The 13,659-nt window shown below is 43.9% G+C and overlaps 1 protein-coding gene across 2 annotated transcripts; it reads right to left on the bottom strand.

Moving 5' to 3' along the window:
• Positions 1–1,412: 1,412 nt before the first annotated feature.
• On the bottom strand, positions 1,413–10,585 carry KLF6 (KLF transcription factor 6). 2 transcript variants are annotated; one of them, XM_080384360.1, is made up of 4 exons: positions 10,085–10,585; positions 6,716–7,103; positions 4,667–4,790; positions 1,413–4,277 (listed from the first exon to the last, which is right to left on the bottom strand). In XM_080384360.1, exons 1-4 carry the CDS (start codon positions 10,184–10,186, stop codon positions 4,226–4,228), a joined length of 666 nt encoding a protein of 221 aa, XP_080240486.1. In that variant the 5' UTR covers positions 10,187–10,585; the 3' UTR covers positions 1,413–4,225. The 2 variants fall into 2 exon arrangements, with proteins under 2 accessions (XP_080240486.1, XP_080240485.1); XM_080384359.1 differs by having other exon boundaries at positions 6,530–7,103; positions 10,085–10,583.
• Between the last annotated feature and the right edge of the window lie 3,074 nt (positions 10,586–13,659).

The following is a 13,659-nucleotide window of genomic DNA, read 5'->3' on the forward strand; positions in this document are numbered from 1 at the left end:
AGTACAATCTCTCAGAGAAAAAAGAACTGGGTGGGATCTCAATAACATCCTTAATAATGGAGTTATCAGGCTTTTTTTTTTTTTTTTTTTTTTTTTTTAAGGTATGGTAAGACACAACCCTAGATGACACACACCCAATAAATGGGCAAAAATTTGCTAATCCTTGTTCTGTATTACACACCCATTGAACATTTTGGGTGGAGAAGCTCCAAGGTCAAGCTCAGTTCTTTAAAAATATTTCCATTTCTACATCGTATACAGATGAGAAGGTAAAATGTCACAATCTTTAAATCTCAGTAGCCTTTTCTATTTCTATTGCAACTGTAACTAAATTTCCCAGAAGATATCTGTGTTTCACTGTGTGAGAGATTGTACCAGTGGTAAAATTTAATATATCCCTCTTGTTGCAAATCACAAGGTTTGCTTAATTTGCTATTTGTTGCTTGTCTATACAGGGTCATATTGTCCACTTAACAGCCAGCTGCAGGGCTAACTGAGGTGGGTGGCGAGGGTCTCTCCGCCGTGCTACTTCTGCCTCTATCTGTGTTTGATTCAGGTTTTTTCTGCATCAATTTTTAGACCATTTCTCATCTAAACCATGAAACATTCAGTTGCTGTGAACTGAATTCACACGTTCAAATACAAGTTTCTCAGCATACAACTTTGCCATTTCTGCCAATGGTTTTACTCACTGCTTAAGGGATTTTTAACACCAGCATGAGCGAAGCAGAAGCCACAAGGCAACATTAAACAAGTTCTGCATGTGTCCAAGCCAGCGTACATGCCAGGCATGCTTTGAAGAGCCACTGCTCTGAAGAAATACAGTTCAGAGGCTTGCGTTTAGGTGGCTGAAGGTCACCACCAGCATGTGGGTCAGCTCAGCCTTACAGCTGACTTGGATCTGTGCATCTGGGCCAGGCAGATCTCATGTGGTTCCTTCCCTGCATTCGTTCCCACAAGTGCACCTGCATTCCCATTGACAGAGCCGTTCAAAGACCCACACTGCAGTAGAAGTTAAGGACAGTCGCCTCCAGTCCAGCCATCACCCTTCTCCCTTCACTTTAAATGTCCACTAAATCTCCTTTCCCACATGCAGAACTTGTCCTACATGCATTCACCTCTCCAGAACAAACGATTTGGAATAAAGGTGCAGTCTTGCAGTAACAATCGCGTTAACTATTTATTCCGCTGAGACAAAAGATGAGTCAACAGCTGCTTTTCAAATACGGAAGAACTTCTAGTTTCTACTGCCAAAATTATTTTCTCATCAGGGCTTGTCTTCCACTAAGTGACCTGACCCAAATGTGCTTGTACCTGCAACCAGGTGACTCAAGGTAAAGCATCGACATAGTACTTGACATCATTTGGTGTGTAGGACTTCAGAGAGGAGAAAGATAAAACCAGACACATGATGCTGATAAGAATTTCTTTTTATGTTATTCCAATAAAAAATACATTCATACAGAAATATAACAATCTTGCAAAAAACAATTTCAAATAAAATCTTGTAAAACAAAATTTTTACAAAAATCTTACAAAGAGATTCTTTAGATAACAGGGTGCTTCAAAAACAAAAAAAGAAATTTCACTAATAGAAACTTTTTCTTCTTAAATTTCAAGCAAAAATGTTTTATTTTTTTTTTATTTTTCAGCTTGATTGAGGCTCAGTTATCACCTGAACAAAATGTACTTGCTTATTAAGAAAATTACAGGCATTTGACATATGGCACACAGCCCCACCCCATCCACACAAGTCTGATGGTATTTCACAATTGAGACAAGCCAGTGCAAGTTTAATTTTTTTTGTTTGGGGTTGGTTGTTTTTTTTTGTTTGGTTTGGTTTTGCTTTTGTTTACTTTCTTGTTTATAAGAATTATGGCTAAGCCAAGGACAATGCAAACAAGGAGTTAAAAACATAACAAAACCCAACCCTAAATAGAAATCTATTTTCTGGGAAATGTTTGTTTTCAGGGAAGAAAAAAAAAAAGTGCATTTTCAGGCAATTTAAACCAAAAATGAAATGAGAATGATTTAAGCCCGTGTGTTCCTTAGAACCAGATCACTTGCATATACTTTTTTTTTTTTAAACGACTTATCTACATACATTTCCAGGAAGGTATACCAAAATATTAGCATAGTAAGCAAGACCAATAATAAATAGAAAAAGAAACAGGTCACATGTTTCATTGCAGCGACTGTAGTGAGCTGGTTTCAAAAAAAAAAAAAAATACTGCTTTTGGACAGACTATTTCTACTCTAGGAAAAAACAGTCTTTATTTTAGCTGAACTATGTAAAATTAGAGCTCAACCACCACAACGACTAGCTCACTCACAGGTCCTCCAGCAAGCTGGAAGGCCAAAACCCGAGTGTACTTCATCTGCACACAGCTAATATTCTTTTAGCATGCCAATATTCGGTTCATATCATTCTTAAATGGCCACAGATACGCTATTCCAGACAACCTAATAACTACAAAACACAGTCAGCAGTCTGAGAAGGACTGAATGCCAACAAAGCCTTTAGCATACCATTAAGCTAAAGGTAAAGCCTCTAAAAATGCTAGATTTTAATTAACTGTATCTTTCATTTCTTTGTCTCCTTTATGACCGTATTGCAGGGGGCAGGGAGAGGGAATATTTTGATGGGCTGTGGCATTTCCTAGCTATGTGTTCTATTTTTTTTCCTTTTAAAAAAAATATTTATATATTATCTATATATATACACACATACACAGACTGTACACACAAATATACATACACAATTATTTTTCTGCCCACTTTTAAAAAAAAAGTAATATAGTTTCTTTCTGTATGACCAACAGATAGCTAGATATATAGATGTGAAACTTGTGCCTTTTAAGCAAATACATCTTTTAATACTTCTGTATCTTTAATATGTATGAAAACTTGACATATTAAGTACAGTTGGGGTGTGTATATACACAGTTGTTGTGCAAGGTCAATATAAAAAAAGTCTCAAGGTGGCAGAACTGGTCAGGTATTCAATTGGCATATGCATTATACTGTAACACAGTCAAATTGTCTAAGTTAAACAAATACTGTACTGACATGAATGACTTTTCTCTATATTTGTCTTTGTGAAGGAGGACCCTGGAAGTAACCTTTTTTTCCCCTCATATTATACATTTGATACAGTACAATGCCAGGTGAAAAGAGAGCCTTAATAAAGCATGCATCACCCATACCCCTGTATAAGACCCCCTACAAGAGAAGGTCACTTGCATAAGGCACCATTATTAAGGTCAACAGTGCATTAACAGCTAGAAAACCAGAAGTTAGTCCTCAAGGCATAAATAAGAGAAAAATTAGCTGCATGAGAAAAATCAGTTTCTAACCAATAGTGGTTTTATCCACCCAACAGAAAAAATTATTCATGTTCCATACATTATGTAACATTAGACCAATTGTATTTTAGCTGCTCTTAACTGGAATCAAAACTGCAGTCCTGATTAAAGAATGGAAAAGCATATAGTTCCCCAGAACCATGCAATAACCTTTGTATTATAATGAAAAGTTATAGTTGTGTTACATTTGTAAATACACAGCTTATACAATGGATTACAAATGAGCTCTGTAGCAAGTAAAACAAGCTACTTGACACATTGCACGTTTAATAGCTGCACCAGACACCTAAAGCTCCTCTCACACAGGAACAGGGAGGTCCCCCATCTCCATTCTGGCATCCTGACTCTTTTTACTCCCCCCCTCTCCCCTCTCCGTTTTCCCTCTAAAAAGGTGCAGACACCCCTCCCCCCACCCCTTGGAAATGATTGGTGGTTGTCCCATCTCACGAGATATTCCTCACATACAAGACATTCAGACTATTTTTTTTCTCTTACAGTTATAAAACAACCACAAGAAAAAAAATGTGCCTCAGCATACAGTCATCAAGAGATCCTCATCGCATACAGTCGCCCAATCATTAACATTCTCAGTGCACATGCTCACGGCAAAGGCTTAGGAGCCACTCAGAAGGTTAGATACCAGTGTATGAGTCCAGGAAACCCCAAACATCACGCACCGCGGTTGCTATGCCGTTTCTTACATGACTTATTAGCCCTCAAAAGACCTTCAGGGAAGTGAGGTCCTGGAGGCAACTGGGTAGGGTGCAAAATGGCATGCTTTGGCTGGAACACGCATCCCTCCACTCAAGGCTCTTCAACCTTGACGCCTCTTAGCCCGCAGGATTCACCTCTTGACCCATTCAGAGGTGTCTCTTCATGTGAAGGGCCAGGTGGTCAGACCTGGAAAAACACCTGCAAGGCAAGAGTCAGGTTGCGCATTAGCCCATGGCTGCTGGCACGCACGAGGCGACGCGACACGCGTGGCTGAGGCACTCCCCCCTTGCTGGTGGAGGAGGGATCGTGCGTGCCCTGGATACACGGGAGCACTCAGAGTGTCCGTGGGCCCTGGGTGGTAATACTAGGGACTTCTGGACACTCAACTGCAACGTCAGGCTACAAACTATATCCCAACGACTAGAAAAACCGAAGGATTTTTCCAGTCTAAATACACAGTAATTCCTTAAAAATACCAGACACAGTTGCATTCCTAATTGGTTCCTTCACAAGTGAAAAGCAGTTGAGACTCACTTTCCAATGAGCATTAAAATAACTATTTAAAAAGGTGCATTTCAGTCACATACCTGTCACAGTGACTACATTTAAAAGGCTTGGCACCAGTGTGCTTTCTGAAGTGTCTGGTTAATTCATCACTTCTTGCAAAACGCCACTCACACCCTTCCCATGAACATCTGTAAGGCTTTTCCCCTACAAAGAAAGCAAATTACATGTTAGTCATGACTCCATTCAAAGAAAGATAGGTGCTACCCCATTCATTTTCTATGTAAACCTCCTCCACCCCCCAAAGACAGCTGATTTAACCTATCTGAACGCTTCAGAACATGTAGGCAAAGGCAGCTTACAAAATTCAACCACATGATTCCTACCTACCTATTTTGCTGTAACAGCACATCAAATAATCTCATTCTTATTATTAAAAAAAAAACAAAACCAAAAAAAACCCCGCGATTAAACAGGCTCACTGGAAACAAAGAAATCCAGATTTCTACCATTCCTGTTCATCCATAATGGCAGGCTTACTCCCAAACAGGTATCATTCGCCTCATGAAGGTGATTAAAGACAGCACAGCTAGTCTCCAAAATGCAATTAGGCTACTGTATTGCATCAAAGTCCTCTGTCACTCGCTCATCTGCATAACATGCAACCTCCTTTCTGCTGAGCCACATATTCTTGGAAAAGCCTGCACGCCACTTTGAACACTGCTATTTCAGCATTCAAGAAATACCACTTCCATTCACAGGAACATTCTCAGCCAGACAGCACCAGGACAACAGTTCTGCAATACTTCTGAGGCCGGCAGCTATTTATGTCTGCGCAACCACCATGGTTTCAGTGGAAGTTGTTCTTTCCTCTGGAAATAATCTTGTTTCATCTGACTTCTGCATGACAACGGGAGCATCTGAGCTTGCTCAGACTTCCCATAAAAGCCACAAAATGCTGAGCTCATGAGTCAAAATAGGATCTTCTCCCTGAATTCTCTTTCCACATCTCGGGGGGGAAAAAAACCCTATATAGGTCTCACGATTGGTACACCAAGAACGCCAGGCCAATTCCTCATGTTAAGCAATGACTATTGAGCCAAGGCACAGCTCTACGTATCTAACTGCTGTCATAAAGAGATGTCAAATAATAATGCTCAAACAAGCAAATCAGCACGCTACTTCAACCATAAAATATTTATAAAAGCCCTGAAGTGTCTGTCTTCCTCACTTTCTTTCCCAGTAACGCATGAGATTGCTATTTTTAGTTCAGGTTCTGTAACAATAAAATACTGTTGCTCAGTATTTTGGTATGAAATTACACAGGAAATCAAGACATTTTGAAGTCCAACTAGGCAGATACATTCAAAGGACTACAACATGCTGTGGCTTTCCAAGATTTTTGCCGATAATGATGGCACACAAAACTGCTATATGATTTAAAACTATAGCTGTAGTTCATATAAACAGGGCCTCGGGATGTCTAGTTGAATAGACCTGATGTAGACCAAACCATGAAAACAAGCTCTTACAGTGTTTAGCGATCAGACAGATTTTGGGGTATGACGTTTGTTGTTTTGTAAGAAAGTCTCCACTCGCTTTTGCTTTAGAAGTAAGTATCAACAAAGGTCTACCGTCTGGTTTGGCTAGACCTTTGCTCCTGGAGACTGCATGCCACTGCAGCTTCCCAACTATTGCCTATTTAGATGAGTGGCTCCTATTTGCTATGACAGCAGACTAGTCTACCACCAACTATCTTGGCTTCAGCTCACTTATGAAGAGAATGAGGAAGTGATGTTGTCCATGCTGGTAAGCCTCTACTACTGTTACATCATCTCTCCAAACCTGGGTTCCCACCCAGCAATTGTGTAATACTGTGACACCACCACCATCAGGGGTATTCCCTACAGTACTTGCCAACTCTTAATAAGCATACGGTTACTAACCTGTATGAGTGCGCTGATGTGCTTTCAGATGTGAACTTTTGGTGTAAACTTTCCTGCAACCATTAAAATGACACCTGTGAACACGCCTTCTGCCATCTGGCGAGGTGTCACCATTGGCGGGTGTACCTTTTTCTGCAGTCTTTCCAGCGGTACCGGTACGAATTTTCCCCGGTGAATGCAACTCACCCGGCGTACAATTCCATAGCTGGGAAGAAGGCTCCTTGCTCAGCTCAGGAGACGAAGGGGGAGTGGAAGTGACAGATGAACTCAAGTTTCCTGAACTGGCTAAAACATCGCTTATAGGGTCAGAGGTAAACTTTGTCGTGGGTGAGAGCTCCTCAGAGCTGTCTGAAGATTCGCTGCTCACGTCAGAATTCAAACTGTTGGTCTCTAAGTTCTGACTAGTAAGATTGTCCTCTTTTGGGACACATGTGTTCTTCAGTTCAGATTCCTCCTTTTTCTCACGTGCCAGAATAATTTTGGTCCAGAGATCCTCTTGGCTATCAAATTTGATTTCAGATGCAGAAACGTAACAGGGTTCACTTTGAAGATACCGTTCCAGCTCCAAACATGTCTAGGTGAAAGAGAAGGAAGAAAAAAGAGAAAAGTTACCAGCCTGTTTAAAAATAAACCCAATTGTATTTTACACTTCAAAAAGCATGCAGGAATGTAGTATGTTCGATTTGAGGTTTCTAGGTTCAAAACAAATTAAAGGCTCCTCCAGCCGTAACTAGGTGACTGTTACAATGAAAAGAAATCTGTGTTTTGAGACCTGGGCAGGAGTTCAAACGCACAGCTGAAGGTGCAAGTCAGCTTTGGTTTCCAAAATAGCATTCTAGTGAGTCAGGCAAATTATCATCACTCTCATCATAAAATCTGTGTTTTCAGTAGGCTGACATTGAAAAGGACCATAGAGAACCACAACAAATAATTACACTTCGCTCTCGCGCCTCGTCTAATTTCAAGTTGTTTTGTAGCTCTCTCTCACACAAACACGAGGCTGAAAGGACCCAGCTGAACACAATGTGCTCTGACACGCAGTTAAAACCCAAACGCTGTGTCAGAAAACAAAGCCACATTTCAGCATGGCTGCGGAGCTGCTGGCCTGTCTTCTGGGGACATCAATGGAGCAGCAGACATCCTCCCATTTCCTGTGCATGAGAACGCAGCACACTCGACTTTCAAAGAATGTCATTTCCAAGCGCACTGGCATGCACGCCACATAACTCAAACTGCTCCCATGCGTGTTCGAAGGAATATGGGGAACGTCAACAACAGAGAGGAGGGGAGAAAAAAAGTTCCCAAATAGAAATGTCCTGTTCTATAGGATGCAAAACGGGAAATTACTCTGAGGTCCTGCTGGGAGTCCCACAATGAACAAGAACTTTATCTACTGGCCAAGAGTGCAACTGTATGAGTCATCTCTCTCTTTCTTTCACGCAATGCCAAAGGAGATTTCCTTTTAAAACCCTGACCATCTGCCAAGAAAGTACTCTGTTCAAATAGACATGCAACAGTACATGGACAACTTCCCCCCCCCCCCCTCCCCGGAACCACATTCCCCTCCATGAAATGAAACAAAACAAAAAACAAAACCACCCTAAATGGGTGAAGCTGCAGTTTTCAATTTCAATTCACCCTGCTGACTTTCTAGCCATTTTTAGAGAACAAACAATTAAAAAAAAAAAAAAAAAAAAAAAAAAAAAAGAAGGGTATGAACTGTTATGGCAACAAGCTGATGTTTTGGGGTTATTCTTTCCACTATAGGAAACAATCCATATGGAAGCTTTAGACAGAAAATGGACACACCAAGTTTCCATACCAAACTCTACTCATTTTAGCAAGATCATCTCTTCCATGCCCGGTAGCAAAACCCGATCCCAAATACCACACATTCCCCTCACAGCCCCTTCCCATCTGTCCAAGAGCGGAGCCGCCATGGGAACAGCCTCCTTTCTCCCCCAGCACTGCTCAAGTAAACTGGGTCACATGCTCTGGCCAGGCTAGGAGTGTGGGCAAAAACGGGGGGGGGGGGGGGGGAAGACGACGACGACGGACACGACCCTAAAAAAGCAAAAAACAAAACAAAACGCAAAAGCAACACCACCACTGCACACAATATTTATGTACTTGTCTATAATTAGGTAACCGGGTTGCAATGCACGTTGAAAACAAAACAGGTTTCGACAGGGACAACACAATAGTGTCTTGATTGCCCATGAAAACAGGTTAAAAAAAAAAAAAAAAAAAGGCATTTATTAAGCTCTTGTTAAACTTTCATATTCCCGGCTAATTTAAATTCCTCATTAGATAAGATTAGTAATGGGGACCGGAGCGAAGCTCCCTCCGAGTTTAAATGCCTCTGAAGGCTACCGGGAGCGAGGGCTGGCCCCTCGCCAAAAGCCCAAATGCCTGAAGGAAACTACTTAGCTCCATTTCAATCACGTACTATGAAGCTGCCTCTGTGAAAGGGGAAAGGGGGAGGGGGGGGCAGAAAAAAAAAAGAAGGCATTGCACACAATTAGTAGGCATGTGAAGGTTGTAACGCTTTGCGTTTTAACCTCCTCGGAAAGGCTCCTTCGCCCTTCTGGAAAGGCTGCAGGTATGTGATGGGGTCGGCGGGCTGCGCAGCCCCCGGACGGGGAGCGGGGCCAGCGGCCCGGGCCCCCCCGCCCCAGTCGGGGCGCATGTCACCGGCACCGCGGTCCTGGACCCCGCGGCTCGGCGCGAATTAAGGAAGGGAGGAAAGAAAAAAAAAAAAAAAAAAAGCAACAAAATATGTCCATTAAAGGGAAGGAGCCGCCGTTCTTCCTCCTTCCCGACCAAGGCAATTAGCACAAGGGGATCGCTGTCATATGACTGACAACGCACGGACTCCGCAAGGCTCCCTGCGCCGGGAAGCAGCTACATTATAGACGTATAGGCATGCACACACAGAGATATGTGTATACACACTCCTTTAGGGGCTTCTTTCCCCCATCACTGCCAGGCGACAAAACAACACCAAAACCCAACCCCCCCCAAACTTCAAAAAAAAACAGCAACAACATGGCACTGCAAGGGGCGAAAAGCAGCCCTTGGCCAGGCAGGGAGCTCGGATGACAAGACCCAGCAGTGGAATTTGGACCTGGTACAAGCGCAAAACTTTTGCCAGGACTCGGTGAGGCGCAGGCGGCAGCGGAGCGCCGGGCTCCGTGCTGCTGCGGGAGCGGAGCGGGGCCGCCGGGCTGACAGCCCCCGCGGGCAGCGTTGGGGCGCCCGGCGCGGACGGGCGGGATGCGCAGCTCCTCACGTTCACCTCGGGACTCTTCCCCCCGAAAAGCCGTCTCATTTAAAGCCGAAACACCTGCTTCAAAACAGCTCTACGCATTCGTGTTTAATTCTCCCCAAACTCGTTGCTGACACGGGTTGGTTGTTTGTTTTTCCTTTTTTTTTTTTTTTTTTTTTTTTAAATCCGCTCATCCTTTAATACGGCTTTAAAAAAAAAAAAGGCAAAAACAACAAGAAAAAAAAACCCACGACAATAACAACAACAACATCGACATCCTCGTTTACCTGTTGCCAATATTCCTCCAGGGACGGCAAGGCTGAGAAGTAACCCGTGTCGTGCACAATCTGGAGTTCCTGGAAGATGCTGCACATTGGGAGAACATCCATGTCTCAAGTTGCAACAACAAAGTCAGTGCTGGTTACCAAAAATACAGATGCCTCCTTTATGTGCAGGGGTTGAGGGGTGTGTGCGGGGGGGTGTCAAACCTCTGCTCTCAGTTTCCAAGCCCCCCCCCCCTTCCTCCAGAGAAGAAAAAAACAAAAATTTGTATATATGGAGAGATCTAATAATTCCGTGAGAAGCTTAGGGAGGAAAAAAGACCCAAAGTTTCATGCAAAGTTTAATTGCACAGCAAGGCAGGACGTCTCCCGAGGCGGCCGCGGCGGCTCTCCCCTCCCGCGGCCGGCGGAGGACACTTGCGCAGGAGCGGACCCAATATTTGCAAACACGGCGCTGACTGCAAATGTAACCCCCTGCAAAACTTCCCTATTCAAAGCTCTGCCCGGCCGCGCCGCCGCCCCCGCCCCCCGCGCCCTCCCCCGCCCCGCGTGATCCCATTACGCCGCCTGCCGCCGCGGCCCAATCTCCGCCACGCACTCCGCGCCCCGCGTGCCAATGATGTCAGAGCCGCCCAATCGCCGCGCGGCAGGCATCGCGGCTCCTCCTGGCGTGACCGAGCCTGGCCGTGACGGCTCCCGCCATTGGTCCGATTCGAAATTCGCTCCCTCCTGATTGGCGAGCTCGGCGGCAGGCTATTTTTAGCAGGGTATATAAAGCCGGGAAGCGGCCGCTTTTTCGGAAGGGGAGGTGTGTGCTCGTGAGGCGGCCGCGCGAGAGGCAGAGAGCGAGCCGCGCGGGGGAGGGGAGCGGAGCGGCGGGCAGCGGCGCTGCCAGTGGCGGGCGCGGAGGGCGCTGCGGAGCCGCCCGCGCCGTGAGGCGGCCGCTGCGAGGGGGAGGCGGGCGGCGGCCCCGCGGGGGGCGTCCTGTCTCACCGCGGCGGGCCGGGGGAAGCCGTGAACACCACGGCACGTTCCCTGCGAGGCTGCAGGGCCAGGTGTACGTGCGCGGTGGGTGTCCTGGGTTGTGCTGTCCCGGTGTGCAGGAGGCCAAGAAGTTACTTTCTTTCCTTGGTCCCTCGGGGGACAGCCGAGACCCTCGTTGGCACCTCAGTGGGAGAGTAGGCAGTCGAAGCAGGGCTGGGTGACTGTCCTAACGGGGCCTGCATGGAGAGCTCCCCTCCCTGGGGATGCGTACCGTGGTGGGTGGCTCCTGGCCTGCACCATCGGGCAGTGCTTCTCCAGGAAAAAGTTCACTCTTGGGTGCCTGCTTTCCACCTAAGCACAGATACTTATTTATGTGTCAGTATCTGAGCACCAGCCCTTTTTAGACCTATCAATGTCAGGAATGTCTTAATGTAATTTAAGAAAATGTGGTGGTTAGCTTTCCAAAGGAGTGTCCAGCACATGGAACAAACATTCCTAATGTGTTTCTTTTATTAAAGGACTTCTAATTTTCCACTGATGTTTCCATCATAATGTCTATTCTGTTATTTCCATTTCCCCACTTTTCTCTGTATCTGTTGCTAGTTACCTACACATGGTAACTGAAGTCTTTAATGTGTGTTTCTTTAGCCTACTGTCTTCTGTGAGCTAGTGACCGCACGTGTAATAATGTTGGTCTAGCTTTCCACCCCTTAGCTCCTCATGAGCTATTAATATGGTAATTCCATAAACAAAACAACTGGTGTTCATGGTTGGGTTTTCCTGTGTCTATTAAAAAAATAAAAAAGCTGAAGGTCAATTAGAGCATTATTTTGTGTTTAGAAAAAGAAGCCGATGCTGAAGACTTGAGACTTCTAAATCCAGAGAACTAAGCTCACTTGGTTTAGTCAGTAATTCTTGGCTTCACGTGGTCAAACACATAAATATATACCCAAAATTGCCTTGCGGATAGGAGATGGTGCAGGTGGGTTTGTGTCTACTTGTGGGCAAAACTAGATCTGCCAAAGAAAAATGCAGAAGAGAAATATAAAAAGCCCTTATAAGTCGATGAATTACATGCCTTACTTGAGCCTACCTTTAAGAGTTAAATATTTTGTGGCCTGAAATGTGGTGTGGGCTCCAGTCAAATATAACCTGGTAACATAACTGTGGAGATCCTTAGTATTTAACTGACCCACTCCCTCTTTGGAGTAGATTTTATTTTCAAACATAGTGACAGTAAACGCAACTGTCCACTCTTTCTGTTTTACACTTGCCCCTTTTCAGCTGTGTTCCATGTAAAAGAGGTCTGGGCTTGCCAGAGTCTGGATGAAATTTATAGTGCCCATGTGGAGTTTGAAGCATAAGGATCTTATTTTGTATGGTTATCTTCAGATGCGCAGTATCTCCCAGGGAAGGACAGCTGGGGATAGGAGATGTAAATTGATAGAGATGCAATATTAAAAAGAAGAAGAAATGTCCTTTAATAAAATGCATTTTGAGTTGACAAGTAAGGTTTTCTGCACTTCTGCCAGTCTGTGATTGGTTGAGTGGGATGAAGATTATTGCTGTAGGAAAAAATAAACCAAATCAAAGAAAACCGTGGCACAGGTGTGACTATGGTGCAGTAAAAGCTGTTTAACTTGTATCCTGGATAGGTGCTGGCTTTGATTAGGCCATTATCAATGGACATTTAAAAGAAAATTGACATAAGTGTCACTGGACGTGTTAGTTCTAGGTTGCGACGGCATTAACAAATTCTAAGCTTAAGTAACAAAAAGCATCATTGGAACTAAAGGTCAATCCCAGATAAGAAAGAATGGGTAAGTCTGTAGAGCGAAGTAAACAGATGTAGTGTTTTTACCCAGTATATATTTAATCAGGAATTAAAATGAAACGGTGAGTCAATAACATGCTGTGGTTTAGGCGGCTGTTCCGTGGAACGCAAGCTGAAAGGAAAGTACTGGCACTGATAGCAGCCAGGTGGAATAAAGGCATGGCATGCGAGTTGAAGGGAATTTATTGTTGTCTATGGAGGATAATAAACATGAGGATGAATTTTTATAGACCCCAAAATGAATGAAAATTAAAAAATGAACTAGTGGAGATTCTTGAAAATATGATTTAGTCCCTAATGACATTCTTCAAGCTATACATAGTAGTAAAGTTTCAAATACCCATTTTATACCACTGGGATTTTTTAAATCATGCACTAGTGTGGAATTTACCTTTAAAGCCTTAAATGAAAACATGTTATAACTTAAAACAAACAAACAAACCAACCAACCAACCAAAATCAGTCAGTCCCTTGGAACTACACAACTTTATTTAGATGTGCCAACCAGAGACGGAGACCACCTGATTTAGAGCAGAAGCCTCTTCATTTATGGTAGCAGTGAAGGATGCTGAAGCATGTGTACTGAATGGGCAGTGCTAATGGCTAGGGAAGGAATACAGCTGCTGGGTTCCTCGCATAAATTTCTTGTGACTGCCGTGTAGCTAATTCAGTATGTATGCCCTTGATTATGTAGAGGTAGTCACAGATCTACTTCCCATCCTGTAAATGTTTGGTGCATTTTTAACTCTGTATGATCTAGGTC

Source organism: Falco punctatus (genome assembly GCF_963210335.1).
Source record: "Falco punctatus genome assembly, chromosome: 4".
Taxonomy (NCBI): Eukaryota; Metazoa; Chordata; class Aves; order Falconiformes; family Falconidae; genus Falco; species Falco punctatus.

Bases quoted from the DNA above. Each gene is read 5' to 3' on its own strand.
- KLF6 (XM_080384359.1), bottom strand. From the start codon at position 10,186: ATGGATGTTCTCCCAATGTGCAGCATCTTCCAGGAACTCCAGATTGTG. The intron at 7,104-10,084 runs GTAAACGAGGAT...TCTTTCACCTAG, and splicing joins TGGAGGAATATTGGCAACAG to ACATGTTTGGAGCTGGAACG. The intron at 4,791-6,529 runs GTTAGTAACCGT...CTTTCTTTGTAG, and splicing joins ACATCAGCGCACTCATACAG to GGGAAAAGCCTTACAGATGT.